The sequence below is a fragment of the Procambarus clarkii genome, chromosome 60 (assembly GCF_040958095.1).
Source record: "Procambarus clarkii isolate CNS0578487 chromosome 60, FALCON_Pclarkii_2.0, whole genome shotgun sequence".
Taxonomy (NCBI): domain Eukaryota; kingdom Metazoa; phylum Arthropoda; class Malacostraca; order Decapoda; family Cambaridae; genus Procambarus; species Procambarus clarkii.
The window spans coordinates 32768994-32787508 of record NC_091209.1 but is presented as its reverse complement, the minus strand read 5'-3'; the positions used below and the strand labels follow the sequence as shown (position 1 = coordinate 32787508).

The 18515-nt window shown below is 38.9% G+C and overlaps 1 protein-coding gene across 1 annotated transcript; it reads left to right on the top strand.

Moving 5' to 3' along the window:
* Positions 1-16424: 16424 nt before the first annotated feature.
* On the top strand, positions 16425-17504 carry LOC138353946 (uncharacterized). Its single transcript, XM_069307381.1, has one exon. It carries the CDS (start codon positions 16425-16427, stop codon positions 17502-17504), a length of 1080 nt encoding a protein of 359 aa, XP_069163482.1.
* Positions 17505-18515: the final 1011 nt, after the last annotated feature.

Here is an 18515-nt window from a genome sequence, read left to right as displayed (position 1 = left end):
AAATATCCCTGCAAAAAAAAAATAAATAAAGAGACGACGTTTCGCTCCGTCTTGGACCATTATTAAGTCGATTGTAATGAGACAAGGTTGTTGGTATTGTGATTTTAGATTTAGCTACTCAGAACAAAATGTCCATTTAGCACGGGCTATGGTGAGCCCGTAATTAAGTTCGGTTATTCGCGATTAGCTTGTTACTGTGATATATGAGTCAAAATTTAAAATGAGGGGTTTCCTACTTTTCCCGTTTCTTTCTCGTTTCTGTTTTAGTGCACTGGTTTTAGTCTTGTTTTAATAACATCATCTCGGTGGTGGATGTAGATGCAGAATGTTCACTAGTGTGTCCCATTCTTCAACTGCTTTTCTAATCACTGTAGTCGCTGTGGAATTTGCAGTTAATGCAGCTGCTCTTGTTGGATTAATGTTGAGTTTGAAGCTATTTTATGCCTATTGATGCCTATACTTAAACTATTGGGTTTATTACCTCCCAGCAGCACTTGCAAACAAGTCTTAGTTTGTGAATGGCTGAGACAAAGAATGCACGGGGCACTTAGTAAGACAAGAGAGAGGTGAGGAGGAGGAAATCTTAGAGGAAGGTAAGAGCAAGGCAAAAGGTACAGATAGGATAGGTGTAAGGGGGGTAACAATAGGTGTAAGAATGGGAACGTAAGTAAAAGAGGTGAAAGAAATAAACAAAGGATTGGTAGGCTTATGTTAGGTCCCGTTTGTTAGAAAGTTTAGATCATCTGAGTATGTACTGTGAAAGGGAAGAGTGAACGGCAACAAAGACAGGACTAAGTTTCATGTTGGGTAGGTTGTGTATCAGAGCCGATTAGACAAGACGGCGTCTGTGAAAAGTAGAGTTAGGAAAGAACAATCAATATTATGACAAGAATCTCTAACATGACTTAAGATAGCATTGTTTGTGTCTGCAGACATAAAACGTCTTTTGAGTTCCTTAAGTCTGTCATTAAGTGTACGGCCAGTTTCCCCAAAGTTTTGGAGTAGACAAGACGAACATGAAATAGAGTACACACCGGCAGCATTAGCCTTGTATTGTAACAATGCTACACATTGTATTGTAAGACTTACTGCCACACCTTGTATTGCAACACTGCCACGCCTTGTATTGTAATTCTGCAACACCTTGAATTGAAATACTTACTGCAACACCTTGAATTGAAATACTTACTGCCTCACCTTGTATTGTAATCCACCCACACCTTTTATTGTAATATTTACCGTCACACATTGTTACATATGATCATTTATATTGTTTATATATAACCATTTTATCCGCAAAATTTATATAATAAACATAATAATTCCAGAGCCCGGCTCTGTGGTGCAGCGGTCAGCACGGCCGCCTCTAAAGTGGCAGACTCAGGTTCAACTCCTGGCGGAGCCTTTTTCTCTCCAGCTAAAGTTACACCCAGATAAATTTACTGATTACTATTTTACATTATCTTCAGTTAAGTTTATGTGAAATTCGTAAACAAATATTGAGCTAATTATATCGTATAAAAAACTCAATTAAGCCTACATTTCCATAATAAATTTTTATTTATTTTACATTGAAATTGCAAACACTGAAGCATTTGTTCTATTAACAAGTAAAAAAAATAGTATTGTTAAACTGACGTTGTTACGTTATGTTGGTAGTCCAAATACAGTATGTTGGCCATTACATTGGTAGTCCAAATACAGTGAGACGTTATGTTCGCAGTGCAAATACAGTAACACCGCCAAACAGTTTATTGTAACACTTACTGCAACACATTGCATTGAAACACTTGCTGCCAGACCTTGTTTTGTAACACTTATTGATACACCTTGAATTGTAACACTGCCATACCTAGTGTTGTAACACATGCTTCTACACCTTGTATTCTAAGACTACTGCCCCTTGAAGTATAATATTTCCAGAAATACTTTATATTGTAATACTGCAACACCTTGTTTTGATGCACCACCACACTTTGCATTTCAACACTTTCTACAACACCATGAATTGTAATACTTAATTCCACATCTCGTGGAATATAGAATATAACGAGAATATAAACAGTATTTAACTCTCTATAATTGCGACCTTATTCTCATTGACGTAAGTAGAATAATTACAAGGAAAAAAATCAGTTTCTACTAAAATATGTTGCGCATGCACGAGAGAAGGGTTGAGGGAGGAGAGTGTCAGACACGAGACCTCCATGCGGGTGGACGACGCCTGAGACAACGTGGCGGCCATAAGTCCAGAGAGAGGCAAAACTTTCATCAACTACATGATCGGCCCTGGAGTGTGCAATTACTACATTAGCGATCCAAGAATAGCATCGGTGGACAACCAGCAGGTTAAGTGGTCTAGTTTTTTTTTATAGGAGCTCACTATATAATAACTTTTCCCATAGTTCATCGTTAGGTCGTGATACCTCCCCTTACGACAAGTACGTCCACAAGGAATTTAATTGGTCCCTTCCATTGAATCGTAATGATATAATTTAACTTGTATAGACAATTTTTACACCCCATTGGGTTTCCAGCGTGTGTTGGAGCTGCCGTGAGTGCAACAATTTCCCACGCTACGCTAGCGAGTCACGTGTTCCAGCAAGTTCCAGATGACGCCATTTCGACACCACGCTTCCGTTCACTGTCACAGCTAAGCAGCTGAGATTATTTCAATTTAGTTATTTACTTACTTATGAACAGTTGAAACCTAATAATAATTACAAATTATATTTCATTTATGTGAGCTAGGAAGTCAAGTATAATTTCATAGCCTCATGAACTTTAGATAGGAACAATTTTCTTATCTAACCATTATTCAATATATTCTTGGTACTAACCCAATTATCAAATGTTTATATCATTTATATATCTTAGTAAGAGTTACTAATTTTATTCGAGGAAGAACAAACCTCAATGAAGTGTACTAGGAGTAACTCAACTTCTGGTATTAATTAATTATTAATCAACCCCCATTTGTGACGTCTGGGAAAGTTTACCTCTTGAATGGTAATCTAATCTAAGTCCATTAATATTCAAGGAATAATTCTTAATGGTTACATTATAGACAGGTACTGGTATTTCAGTCCTTTTCTATTGTTTATTTAGCTGTTTCCCTTTTCAATAAAAATAGGGAGGTCCTTTGAGTAATTCAATTAAATATCAATATATTGAGAGTTAGCTTTCCTTCATGACACAAATTTGGTCCTTTTTGAACCGGATACATCCAAATTAATATTAAATTCTATATCAGTTCTCAGAGAACAAAACAAATTTAGTCCTCTTCGAATCTGATAGATAGCTGAGAATCAAGCTATCCTAATTAACCATTACTAATTACGGTGTGTAGTAACCTAGACTAACCATATTTCATTATCTGTGGCTGCCGGCAGTGTACCACATATGTTGGATATTTCCAACATCGAATACAGCGTTGTTGTATTCTCATTACTTATTACTAACCATACTTAATATTGTAGTAAGTAAAAGTAACAACTCGTAGAATTCTCATGTACTAATAATTCATCTGGGCATTAGGCTAGAATTCTCACGTCACCTGACGCCAGTATTGCGTCAGATTTCTTTACAGTAAAACACATTATATACAATTTGTGTGAGAATTAAATACGATTCTCCATAATTAAAGCATTCTGTATGGCAACTGATTGCAAACGAATGGTTCTCTAACTAAAAGTCGAATAGAGCTTTAGAATCATAACGTCTACCTCGCGATAGAGGTAACGTCATCAATGAATGCTATGGGGAGATATTAATTCCTCTCCCTTATATATTTACTATTCTTAAATAGTTAAATAATAATATTCCGTTCCTCTAAATAATAAACCCGTCCAGTCTTTAGAGTTTCAAGCGCGAATGCGAGAAATATTATTGTTCAAGACAATAATTTGTGCTGTGAACGTCGACTGGGCGTGGGTTGGGGGACGCCATCGTCAGTCGGGAAGCGGACACGTGCAGGGCCAGAAGGAGGCAAAGCTGCGCTTACCGTACTCACAAAAGACGCCATTGTCCAGCATATAGGACAAGTGTGTCCATCCACAGATGAAAGCCGCCACTGTGAGGCGTGAACGACCTTGCAGATAATATTTTCAACTAGTGCTGGTGTTAAATTACTAACCATACTTAATATTGTAGTAAGTAAAAGTAACAACTCGTAGAATTCTCATGTACTAATAATTCATCTGGGCATTAGGCTAGAATTCTCACGTCACCTGACGCCAGTATTGCGTCAGATTTCTTTACAGTAAAACACATTATATACAATTTGTGTGAGAATTAAATACGATTCTCCATAATTAAAGCATTCTGTATGGCAACTGATTGCAAACGAATGGTTCTCTAACTAAAAGTCGAATAGAGCTTTAGAATCATAACGTCTACCTCGCGATAGAGGTAACGTCATCAATGAATGCTATGGGGAGATATTAATTCCTCTCCCTTATATATTTACTATTCTTAAATAGTTAAATAATAATATTCCGTTCCTCTAAATAATAAACCCGTCCAGTCTTTAGAGTTTCAAGCGCGAATGCGAGAAATATTAATGTTCAAGACAATAATTTGTGCTGTGAACGTCGACTGGGCGTGGGTTGGGGGACGCCATCGTCAGTCGGGAAGCGGACACGTGCAGGGCCAGAAGGAGGCAAAGCTGCGCTTACCGTACTCACAAGAGACGCCATTGTCCAGCATATAGGACAAGTGTGTCCATCCACAGATGAAAGCCGCCACTGTGAGGCGTGAACGACCTTGCAGATAATATTTTCAACTAGTGCTGGTGTTAAAGAGGGACCTTAGACTTGGTTCCTGACGACACGTGATCAGCCAGCTTGAAACGCATCAATCCAGGATAGGTTCACCGGAGCTTGGGATGCGAAATTACGGCAATCTTAATACTTACACAGTGCCCACAGCTAAGTACTTTTTATTTGATGCATCATTTATAAGTTTATTAATAGCGGGGTGATTGCACGTCACGCGGCGAGACAACACCTAATAACAGGTAATTAGAATTCTATTTGTAGATATCAGTAATCTTGAATATGAATTGAGTAGTTAAATCAATTGCTACTGGTAGTTATTTATCTTGCAGCTTGAGAGACGGATTCCTCATGCTGCCTTCTCCATGTTAATCGTGCCATTCGTCAATGTGCCAGAATTGGAGATTAAGAGGACTTCCAGAGTTATCTAAAGGAACCTACTACAAGCTAAGGCTTATTTCTTTTTTCCTATATTTTAGCAATTTGATACATTCAGAATGTTTCAACATAATGTGTGATTTACTGTAATTCATTGCTATGCTCATATTCATGTTCTTCTTTGTATGAATAATATTATATTCAACATTATTTATAGGATTAGATTATTATTAATTGAATTAGTGAACGAACCACACTGATTCCTGGACGTACTGACCTCCAGTAATAACCCCCCAATGTAGGTGTTTGAGGTTTGGTTTTTTAATAATACAGCCCATTAATTATTCTTATGATCATACTTTCTAGTCATATCCATAGTCACTGGTTTCTTCTAGAATTTTATCTAATGATCTGAAATTCTCAGTTTCCCTCTTTACTTTAAAAGCGGGTGGTCCTTCGTAATTTAATTTACTACTTTAATTATTAATTAATCAGAATCAAACCCAAATATCCCACATTATGGTCCTTATCGAACCGGATAGGCATTAAATTTATAATTAAAATATTAACCTTTAATAGCTAATCCTTGTGTGATAGAAGCTAGACTAACTATTTAATTAATTGTGTCAACTAACATTGTAACACATCAGTTAGCCTAGATCACACTAACATATTGCTACTTTTACCTCATGTATAAAGTGGCTTTAGTGGGTCATAGCCAATTACCCACAACACTTAGACCTATACCTCACACCGAGGTGAGAATCTTTAGGTCACCAGGAGCAACAGCTCACAACTTTTACAATAACACCACCCTAACACCTGCGTTAGAGTGGCCTCACCACCTAACCATCATATACTTAGGTGGTAATGACATCCACCCCACTCGTCATCCAGCCGAGGTGATCAAACACCTCAAAAACATAATTTCTTCTTTCAAGCTCATCAGTGAATCAGTAGTATTCACATTAGTGGAGCCTTGCCAACCAAGCCAAGATAATCGTTGGGGAGTAACTCCGGAATACTACCTGAGAGCTGCTAAGTACATAAATTTCAGGCTGAAAAAACGAGTGAGATTGGATGCCACATATATCCGATTTACAGCCAGACCTTACAGACAGAACCTGAACAGAGACGGTGTACATTTGTCAGGGGAATCTAGGTTGCATGTGGTTGACAAGTTAATTAACACCATCAACCATCACAAAAGGCTGTGGCTAGCAAGCCAAACTTAACTGTACATAATTGTTCACCTGTGTGTGCAAGAGCACTCTTATAAAACAAAAAAAACAAAAATACAGCACAACTATATTTACCTTATTGCACCACAATAATCTTTACCCATGTTATTAGGTAGAATTTAGGCTGAGATTGTGCTGAATTTGGTACAAGCCCAGACTAAATAATTTTATAGTTCTTAGTTAGGAATTATTACGACTAGGCTAAAACTAGTCAGTGTTGTGTATATATTACATTATTTGTGCTGACCCTCTACAGGGTGGGATAAATTTTGAGATAACTCTGATTGGAGTGTCTCCATAATATTTCTCTTGTATACATTATTTTGTGTATCTATTTTGTGTATTGTTGGATTATCTCCATTAACTCTGATGGTGATAAGGATGAGCTAACCGGACGAGAACTAATGGTGGAGTTCAGACAGTACACAAAATATCTAGCTATTTGTTGTTAGGTAGGTAGGTACATTCAACCTCAAGTGAGGTAAACCATAAAGTAGTCACCTTAATTTAGGCTACAATTAATGTTACCTGTTCACTAATGAACAAGTATCCAAGCTTCATTAGTAATTCATACCCTAACACTGTGAAGTTTGAACCTAAGCCCAACATGGCTACTCCTGAACAATTGAGGAGAACCTACATTGGCCTTAAAGGTCACTTGACCAGATTAATCAATAAGGCTGATGACTTAACTAAAGATAATCCCATTGACTCTTATCATTTAGAGTCAACAGTTAGATTGGCTGATCTGAAATTTGATCAAGTCAGAACTGCAGGTCAATCTTATCTCGCTCTGCTAAATACTGTAGAAATTGATCCTGATGAAGTAAGTCAAATAGTAACCGACATCTCCCAATATGAAGAGGATACTCATGATAAAATTTTCAGGCTATCTAAATTAGCCAAACAGTCTGGATCCAATGCCAGCAACACTGGGTCTCACTTCAATAATCACTTACCTGAGGTTCGTTTACCTACACTAGACTTACCCACCTTTTCAGGATTAGATACAGAAAATTGGGACAATTTTTGGACTTCCTTTGAAGTTCACATCCATAAGAAACAGTCTCTAGACAAAGTTTCTAAATTTTCATACCTACTCAGTCTTCTCAAAGGAGAGGCTAAAAAGGTCATACATAACCTTAATCTTAATGAGAGTAATTATGAGGAAGCTATAAAACTCCTGAAGTTGAACTATTGCAACAAAGAGTTAAGTATAGCCACCCTTTATTATCAATTACTAGATCTGAATGCACCAAACAGTAGACCAGAGTCACTTCAAAGCTTCAGACTAGAAGTAGAGTCACTAGTGAAGGCCTTAGGTACTAAGGTTAATATACCTAGTTCTGAATGGTCTATCAAGCTATTGTTACAGAGGAAATTACCTCGAAACGTCTTGACAGAGCTCTGCTCACATTATAATACTGAGTTTCTTACTCTCGATCAGATTTTCGAGGGGTTGAGGATCACAGTTAATAGGTTAAAGACTCATGACAAAATTAAACCTGAGTCCAAACCAATTAATACTGACACTTCGATCAAACCTAAACAGACTTTAAATAAGTCTAATAAATTCACAACAAAAACCACACTATCCACTGGGAAAAGAAGTGGAAATGTGGGTACATATTCGGTGTCTCCTTCTGAGATAACCCACGACTTGTCTACGAAAGAGAACAAGTCAAACAAAGAGAGAAAGTGTCTGCTATGCAATCAAGAGCATACTGCATACCAATGCTCAGTTTATCCTACTTATAATGCTAGGATTAAAAGGTTACAGGAATTGCATAAATGCACTAGATGTATGGGTTCTCATGATCCCAAGAAATGTGCAGTACCACTACGTACTTGCAACCGTTGTAAACAGGGTGTACACCACTACGCCTTATGTAGGAAATCTCCTACACCTACTATGACCGCTGGAGAGAATTTTACTAATTCTACGTCAGTGCAATATTGTAAAGTACATCACGAAGTGAATGTACTCGCTACTGAGTCAGGCAACAGTACTACCTTGCCTACTGCTCAGCTTAAATTGATAAATCGAAGATCTCGAATTACCAGTAGAGGTCTCTTTGACCAAGGTTCCCAAAAAACCTTTTTCACACAACAGTTGGTAGATGATTTAAATTTAAAACCTACCAAAAGTGTGAAGTTAAACAGTTCTGGTTTCCTATCAAATAGTGGGCCACGTGACTACAAGGTAGTCAAATTACTAGTTAGATTAGGATCCTCTGCCAGCCCAATTCATGCGGTGGTCGTGGATAAGATTCCTACGGACTTGCAAGTCACAGGATTAGCTCGTACAGCGAGACACCTTAAGCGAAACCACATGAGGCTAGCGGATCATAAAATAAATTCAGACTGTCTCACAGATATTGGGATATTAATAGGCGCGGATCATTATTACAAGTTTATCACTGGATGCACTAGGCAACATGGTATGAATTTGTTGTCGTCCGCAGGTGGCAAATTGCTCACAGGACCCGTGCTTTTCAGACAAGGTCCAGCGCCCACAAACCAACAAACCAATAATGTAATTGTGGCGTGACTAGGCTTAGAGCAGTCACCCCTACGCTTCAGGGAATTAGCCGAGGACATTGAGTCTGACCCACCAATACATCGTTTGTGGGATTTAGATACGTTAGGCATCATCCCTGAGCAACCAAGTCCTGATGATACATGGACTTACCAGCAATATCTGGATACGGTTGTCTACTCAAATAAACAATACTGGGTAAGACTTCCATGGAAGTTAGATCATCCCCAACTTCCAGTGAATTATTTTATGGCAGCCTCACAATTGCGGTCTCAATTAACACGACTGCAGAAGCAGCCAGAAAAATTAACCATGTATCACCAACTTATCCAACAACAACTTAACAATAAGTTCATTGAAGTTGTTGAACACGATGACCGAAAGGCAGGTCATTATTTACCACATCATGCTGTGGTGAAAGACTCACTGACAACACCTATTCGTATTGTCTTTAATTGCAGTGCTAAAGTAAAGCCTAATAGTGTGTCTCTAAATGAATGTCTCCAAACGGGACCTTGCCCAACACAAAGGCTACATGACGTATTGTTGCGATTTCGCACAGGCATTTTTGCCTACACTGCTGACATCAGCAAAGCCTTTCTCCGAGTAGGATTGCAGTAGGAAGATCGTGACTACACAAAATTCCTCTGGTACAAGGATCCACTGGATCCTAACAGTGAAATAATCACCTATCGGTTTGCCTCTGTATTATTTGGTGCTACATCCTCACCGTTTCTTTTGCAAGCAACATTAGACACGCATTTGAGGAAATCAGACAGCCCTTATAAGGCAACCATTAGCGACAACTTATATGTCGACAATTTCCAGGGGACAACTAATGATCAAGCTGATCTGGTAGAAATCTACCATGAGGCTAACCGTGAACTGTTAGGAGCTAATATGCCTCTACAGTCATGGGCCTCAAATAATAAACTACTTAACCAGTTAATTGAGAAGGAATTTCCCGATTATCAGGTACCCAGTAGCTTAAAGGTACTAGGCGTGGAATGGAACACCAACACTGACGAAATGAATGTCAAGTCAGTGCAAACTGATAACTCAACCCTTACCATGAGAACACTGCTCTCATTTGTCAGTCAACCATTTGACCCTTTAGGCCTACTTAGTCCTATATTAATAAGGGGCAAACTCCTAATGCAAGAGTGCTGGCAACAACATATGGGATGGGATGATCCGTTACCAAGTGAGTTACAAGCCAAATGGCAAATACTCTCAACGGATTTTAATCAGTTAGGTGTTTTGAAATTTCCACGTAATGCCTCGGGACCAAACTTACCCACCAATTTGCACGTTTTTTGCGATGCCTCTGGCAAAGCATATGGCGCAGTAGCCTATTTAGTTAACAGTGCTCAATCAATTTTACTCACATCAAAAGCAAGAGTTGCTCCCATCAAAAAGAGATCCTTACCTCAGATGGAGTTGACTGCGTTGCTAGTGGGAGTAAGATTGGCCCATTGCCTGGCAAAGACACTCAGTAATATCCACTTTGGTGAGATTGTAGTGTGGTCAGACAACGAGGCAGTCTTACAATGGGTAAGAAACAATAACAACAAAACTCCTTACGTCAGTAATCGCGTCAGGGAGATTCATGATTTATCCGCAGGTTATAAGTTTAGACATGTCCCTACTAAGGACAATCCTGCAGATTATTTGTCAAGAGGATTGACATTAAAACAACTTGTCAAATCTTCACTGTGGTTCAACGGACCTTCATGGCTTGTTGGTGGTCAGTGGCCCAAACAAAAGCCACAAGTCATCGTGACCAATATCACCACTCCCATGAAGGACCCAGAGTCTCAGCGAACATTAGCCATTAATCCTCATCATTATCCTAATTTAAGCAAATTGTTACGAGTGACTGCACACGTGTTTGATTTCTTCTCTAAAATAGGAATACGACACAAATTCCCCAATCCTGTTCATTATTGGATTAAGCGGGCGCAGCAAGAGACTTACGGAAACGAATTTGAGAATCTTCCGGATAAACTCACTAAATCTCTGGGCATCTGGTACGATGTCAACACTCATAACATACTACGATGTGGAGGACGTTTGCTACATGCAAAGATTGACTTAGACACTAAGAACCCAATCCTTTTACCTCGCCACCACATCATAACTAAACTTTTTGTCTTACATCACCATCAATATGGTACCCTACATGGTGGAGTTTTAGATACTCTCACCGATCTTAGACAAAGGTACTGGCTTCCTCAAGGTCGTCAGACTGTTAAGACCATTATTAAATCTTGTGTAATCTGTAAGAGATACGACGCTAGAGTCTGTCCTTACCCAGGACCTCCTCCACTCCCAGAAGAGCGAGTAGTTCATCTTCGTCCATTCGAAACCACTGGAGTAGATTATACAGGAGCCTTACTCCTCACTGGTAACCCAGATAATATACCAGTAGAGGCGTACATTTGTCTCTTTACCTGTGCTACAACCAGAGGCGTGCACTTAGAGGTCACCCCAGACATGAGTGCTGAAGCTTTCATTCAAGCTTTCCGCAGATTTGCTGCCCGTCGATCATGTCCTAGATTAATGATATCAGACAACGGATCTAATTTTGTAGCGGGAGAAAGCTGTTTACGAGAAGTCTGGAACCACCCTGAAGTGCAATCAGTCTTACAAAGAAGACAATGTCACTGGAAATTCATAGCACCAAGAGCCCCTTGGCAAGGTGGGTTCTATGAGCGAATGGTAGGCACAGTCAAAAGATGTCTAAGGAAAACGTTGCACCGACAAAAGGTCAGTTACTCAGAACTCCAAACTATTGTTGTAGAAATCGAGGCGCGAGTCAATAACCGCCCGATCACCTACCTGTCTGATGATTACACCCAGAGAGAACCACTGAGCCCCTCTCACTTGATCCATGGAGGTCTACTGAGCCCTCTCATCCCCTTAGCCGAAGAGGACCCTGTAGACCCATCCCATGTGACCAGAGGAGACTTGGTGGAAAGCTACCAACATCTTTCTAGAGTTATCAACAGGTGGAATGAGGTGTGGACTCGAGAATACCTCACAGCTCTACGAGAATACCACTACGGAGCTTCGAGTCCTTATAATAAGGTACAATTAAAACCTGGAGACCTTGTACTAGTCGACAGTGATGGACCAAGGTCCGAGTGGCCTATAGGAAAAATCGTCACCATCCACCCAGATCGACAAGGTGTCCTAAGAGTGGTTAAAGTCTTATGCAAGGGCAACACTACTCTAAAAACTTTAGAGAAGCTGGTTCCCCTAGAACTGACTGAACAAGAATATCAGTCAGATCCAGCTTCCCCAGTAATTTCAGAGGACAATGAATTTGTTCCTCCAAGCAACCGTCCCACTAGAGCTGCAGCTCAACAATGTAGGCGGAATTTGCGAGCCTATTATAACTCTGAAGAAGAATAATTTCCTTCATTTCCCACTAAGGAAACTGTGCTGATACTACGATGTGATATCACGTAACGAAACATTACACGTCACTATGACCCAAGATATCGCATCACTGTAGATTCTGTTAGTTTAAATTGGGAGAGTTAAATTTATAAATATTGTGTAGGCTACAAACAACATGTTTCAGTTGACATGTGAATAACAAGACTTAAATTCTTGTAAGTCCTTGATAAATCCGGGACGTTCGTTATGTGTGTACTAACATACTAACCTACTAACATACTAATGTGTTAATCTTAATATCACTTCGGGATAGGTCAGTACAACACAGTACACTGCGACCCTGGGAATCCCCCCCCGGAGTTATGTTGGATATTTCCAACATCGAATACAGCGTTGTTGTATTCTCATTACTTATTACTAACCATACTTAATATTGTAGTAAGTAAAAGTAACAACTCGTAGAATTCTCATGTACTAATAATTCATCTGGGCATTAGGCTAGAATTCTCACGTCACCTGACGCCAGTATTGCGTCAGATTTCTTTACAGTAAAACACATTATATACAATTTGTGTGAGAATTAAATACGATTCTCCATAATTAAAGCATTCTGTATGGCAACTGATTGCAAACGAATGGTTCTCTAACTAAAAGTCGAATAGAGCTTTAGAATCATAACGTCTACCTCGCGATAGAGGTAACGTCATCAATGAATGCTATGGGGAGATATTAATTCCTCTCCCTTATATATTTACTATTCTTAAATAGTTAAATAATAATATTCCGTTCCTCTAAATAATAAACCCGTCCAGTCTTTAGAGTTTCAAGCGCGAATGCGAGAAATATTAATGTTCAAGACAATAATTTGTGCTGTGAACGTCGACTGGGCGTGGGTTGGGGGACGCCATCGTCAGTCGGGAAGCGGACACGTGCAGGGCCAGAAGGAGGCAAAGCTGCGCTTACCGTACTCACAAAAGACGCCATTGTCCAGCATATAGGACAAGTGTGTCCATCCACAGATGAAAGCCGCCACTGTGAGGCGTGAACGACCTTGCAGATAATATTTTCAACTAGTGCTGGTGTTAAAGAGGGACCTTAGACTTGGTTCCTGACGACACGTGATCAGCCAGCTTGAAACGCATCAATCCAGGATAGGTTCACCGGAGCTTGGGATGCGAAATTACGGCAATCTTAATATTTACACAGTGCCCACAGCTAAGTACTTTTTATTTGATGCATCATTTATAAGTTTATTAATAGCGGGGTGATTGCACGTCACGCGGCGAGACAACACCTAATAACAGGTAATTAGAATTCTATTTGTAGATATCAGTAATCTTGAATATGAATTGAGTAGTTAAATCAATTGCTACTGGTAGTTATTTATCTTGCAGCTTGAGAGACGGATTCCTCATGCTGCCTTCTCCATGTTAATCGTGCCATTCGTCAATGTGCCAGAATTGGAGATTAAGAGGACTTCCAGAGTTATCTAAAGGAACCTACTACAAGCTAAGGCTTATTTCTTTTTTCCTATATTTTAGCAATTTGATACATTCAGAATGTTTCAACATAATGTGTGATTTACTGTAATTCATTGCTATGCTCATATTCATGTTCTTCTTTGTATGAATAATATTATATTCAACATTATTTATAGGATTAGATTATTATTAATTGAATTAGTGAACGAACCACACTGATTCCTGGACGTACCGACCTCCAGTAATAACCCCCCAATGTAGGTGTTTGAGGTTTGGTTTTTTAATAATACAGCCCATTAATTATTCTTATGATCATACTTTCTAGTCATATCCATAGTCACTGGTTTCTTCTAGAATTTTATCTAATGATCTGAAATTCTCAGTTTCCCTCTTTACTTTAAAAGCGGGTGGTCCTTCGTAATTTAATTTACTACTTTAATTATTAATTAATCAGAATCAAACCCAAATATCCCACAACATATGTTAGCCTAACTCACACCAATTTATTTGCTGTCTATACCTCATGTATAAGGTAGCACTAGTGAGACATAGTCAGTTACCCACAACATTCAGACCCATACCTCACACTGAGGTAAGAATCTTCAGGTCACCAGGAGCAACAGCTCACAATTTCTACAATAACTCCACATTAACACCTGCGTTAGATTGGCCTCACCATCTAACCATTATTTATCTAGGTGGTAATGACATCCATCCTACTCGACACCCAGCTGAGGTAATTAATCACCTTAAAACAATAATTTCCTCATTTAAACTTGTTAGCAGGTCAGTAGTGTTCACATTAATGCAACCTCGTCAACTAAGTCATAATAATCGTTGGGGAGTAAGTCCAGAATATTACCAAAGGGCTGCCAAATATATAAACTTTTGGCTGAGGAAAACAGTATGATTGGATGCCACTTACATTCAATTTACAGCCAGACCATACAGGCAAAACCTGGCAAGAGATGGTATACACTTGTCAGGTGAGTCTAGGTCACATGTAGTTGACAAATTGATCAACACAATCAACCATCATAAAAGGTTGTAGCTAGCAAGCCAAAATTAACTATATTTTTACTTGTGTGTTCAAGTGCACATTTATATATTATAAAATCTAAAAAAAAAACACAGCACATATTCACATTACCGCACCATTAATTAATTTACGCCAACCTTTATTAAGTAAGAATTTTGGCTGTGATTGTGCTGAGTTTTGCACAAATGCAGACTAAATAACTCAGTAGTTTCTTTAGTAGAAATTATTTCAACTAGTCTTGAACTAGTCAATAGTGCATTATATTATTCATTATTGTGCTGACCCTGCAACAGGGTGGGATCCAAGTACCTTATATTCATTATTGTGCTGATCCTGCAACAGGGTGGGATTCAAGTACCTTATACTGACTCTGATTACAGTATATATTCATGTGTATATAAATCATTTTGTGTATTCACTATTTGCATATATAAATTTTGAGTGCTGCTGAATGTTCACTATTACATCAAATGGTGATAATGAAGAGCTAGCCAGGAGAATTTCTAATAGTGACATTCAAGTATTGCTCAAAATTCTTAGCTGCTTGTTGTTAGGTAGATGCATTTAACTCGGAATGAGGAAGAGTGCAACTTAGCCAGAATAATTTAGGCTATAATCAATTTACTTGCCAACTAATGAACAAGTACCCAAGCTACATTAGCAATACCTATTCAAGTCCTATGAAATTTGGACTTAAAGCCACCATGGCTACTCCTGAAAAATTAAGGAGAATCTGTATTGGCCTTAAAGGTCATTTAACCAGACTGATCAATAAGTCTGAAACTTTATCTAAAGCAACTCCCATTGATTACCATCAATTAGAAATATCATTGAGAGAAGCTGATCTCTAATTTGATCAAGTCAGACCTACAATCAGGTCTTATCTTGATATACTGAATGCAGCAGAAACTGATCCTGATGAAATCGATCAAACTCTAGCTAAGACATCTCAATATGAAGATGACACTCAAGATAAGCTTAATGTACTATGTAATATAATAAGTCAACATAAATTCAATGCAAATAATACTGTCTCAGTCCAGTGTACAATTACCTGAGGTTCATCGACCTACTTTAGACTTCCAGTCCTACATTTGCAGGACTGGATGAAGAAAATTGGGACACATTTTAGACTTCATTTGAGTTCATATACATGCAAAACCTTCTCTTGATAAGGTTTCTAAATTCTCTTACCTAAACAGTCTTCTAAAACGGGAGGCTAAAAAGGTCATAAATAACCTAGCTCTTGCTGAGAGAAATTATGAAGAAGCTATAAAACTACTAAAGTTGAGCTATTGTAGCAAAGAGTTAAGTATAGCTAACCTATATTATCAGTTACTGGATCTGAATGCACCAAGTAACTGACCTGACTCACTTCAAAGCTTCAGGCTAGAAGTAGAGTCTCTAGTGAAGGCCTTAGGTACTAAAGCTGATGTACCAGCTTCCGAATGGCCAATTAAGTTACTTTTACAGAGGAAATTACCTCGAAATATTTTAGCAGAAATCTGCTCACACTATAAAACCGAGTTTCTCACTCTCGAGGAAATATTCGAGGGGTTAAGAATAATGGTCAACTGGTTGAAAACTCATGATAAGATTAAACCTGAGTCTAAGCAACCTAATACTGACAATTCAGTTAAACCAAAATCGACTTTGAACAAGTCTAGTAAATTCAAGCCTAGGACTGCTCCATCCACGGGAAAGAAGAGTGGTAACATAGGTATATATTCAGTATCTCCCTCTGAGACTGTAGTTGATGTGTCTGCCAAGAAGACAAACTCATCAAGAGAGAGAAAGTGTCTGTTCTGTGATCAAGAACATGTCACTTATAAATGCAATGCTTATCCTAACTTTGATACCAGGATTAAACGCCTACAAGAATTACATAGATGCACCAAGTGCATGGGTTCTCATGACCCCAGTAAATGTGTAGTCCATCTACGGTTGTGCAGTAGATGCAACAAAGGTATGCATCATTATGCCTTATGTAGAAAGACATCACAATCTACCACACCTCGGGAGGATTTTATGAATTCTCCCACAGTTCAATACTGCAAAGTACACCAAGAAATTAATGTACTTGCAACTGAGTCAGGCAATAATACTACTCTGCCTAAAGCTCAGCTTAAACTAATTAATAGGAAGTATAGAGTCAATACTAGAGGTCTTTTCAATCAAGGATCACAGAAGACCTTCATCACACAACAGTTAGTTGAGCAGTTGAAATTAAAACCTGCCAAACGTGTGAAATTAAGTATCTCTGGGTTCTTGACTAACAGTGGACCTCGTGAATACCAAGTAGTCAAGATATTAGTACGACTTGGATCTTCCACTAATTCAATACTAGCGGCAGTAGTGGATAAGCTTCCTTCAGACCTGCAGGTCACAGGAATTGTTCACACTGCGAAATATCTTAGACGTAACCTCATGAGGCTAGCGTATCACAAAATAAATTCTGACAGCCTCATAGACGTTGGTATCCTAATAGTTGCTGACTATTATTACAGATTTATAAATGGATGCACCCGACAACTAGGGATGAATTTGTTGTCATCTGCTGGAGGCAAATTGCTAACAGGACCGGTGCTTTTTCAGCAAAAATCTGTGTCAACCAACAAACAACCAAACAATTCAATAGTGGCGTGACTAGGCTCGGAACAGTCACCCCTACATTTCAGAGAAATATCTGAAGATAATGAGTCTGATCCACCTGTATTTAGACTGTGGGATTTAGACACTTTAGGTATTGTCCCTGATAAGCCAATCCCTGATGATACGTGGACTTACAGCAATATCTGGACACAGTTGTCTTTAGAGATAAACAATACTGGGTGAGACCTGGCATGGAAGTTGAATCATCCCCAACTTCCAGTGAATTATTTCATGGCAGCCTCCCAATTAAAGTCTCAATTAATACGGCTACAGAAACAGCCTGATAAACTGAATATGTATCATCAATTAATTCAACAACAACTCGACAGTAAATTCATTGAAGTTGTTGATAACGATGACCGAAAAACAGGTCACTATCTACCCCATCACGCTGTAATGAAAGACTCAGTGACGACACCAATACGTATCGTTTTAACTGTAGTGCCAAAGTGAAGGCAAACAGCGTGTCCTTGAATGAGTGTCTCCAAACTCGACCTAGCCTAACGCAAAGGCTATATGACGTATTATTACGATTCCGTACTGGTATTTTTGCTTATATTGCTGATATCAGTAAAGCTTTCCTTAGAGTAGGCTTACAAGAGGAGGATCGTGATTTTACCAAATTTCTCTGGATTAAGGACCCGCTGGATCCTGACAGTAATGTCATAACCTACAGACAATCCCCTCATATAACCAGAACAATAATCCCCTCCCTCACTGGAAATGGAAACATTGGTTAGTGCAATGGGCCTGGGGCCCTGAAACTTCTTCAGCCGATTCAAGTGTATGAGCATTACCTGGTTACGCTTGTCAGAGTGCCTCACTTTGTACTTGAGGTCCCCAGTCTTTTCTGTTACAATGTAGGGGCCTTCGTACTTGTGGGACATAGTGTTCCCTAGTCGAGGCTTTAATACCAGGACAGGGTCACCAGGCTGAAATACCCGCAACTTAGCCTTAGCATCGCTTCGTTCTTTCATATTTTCTTGAGCCTTCCCAAGATACTTT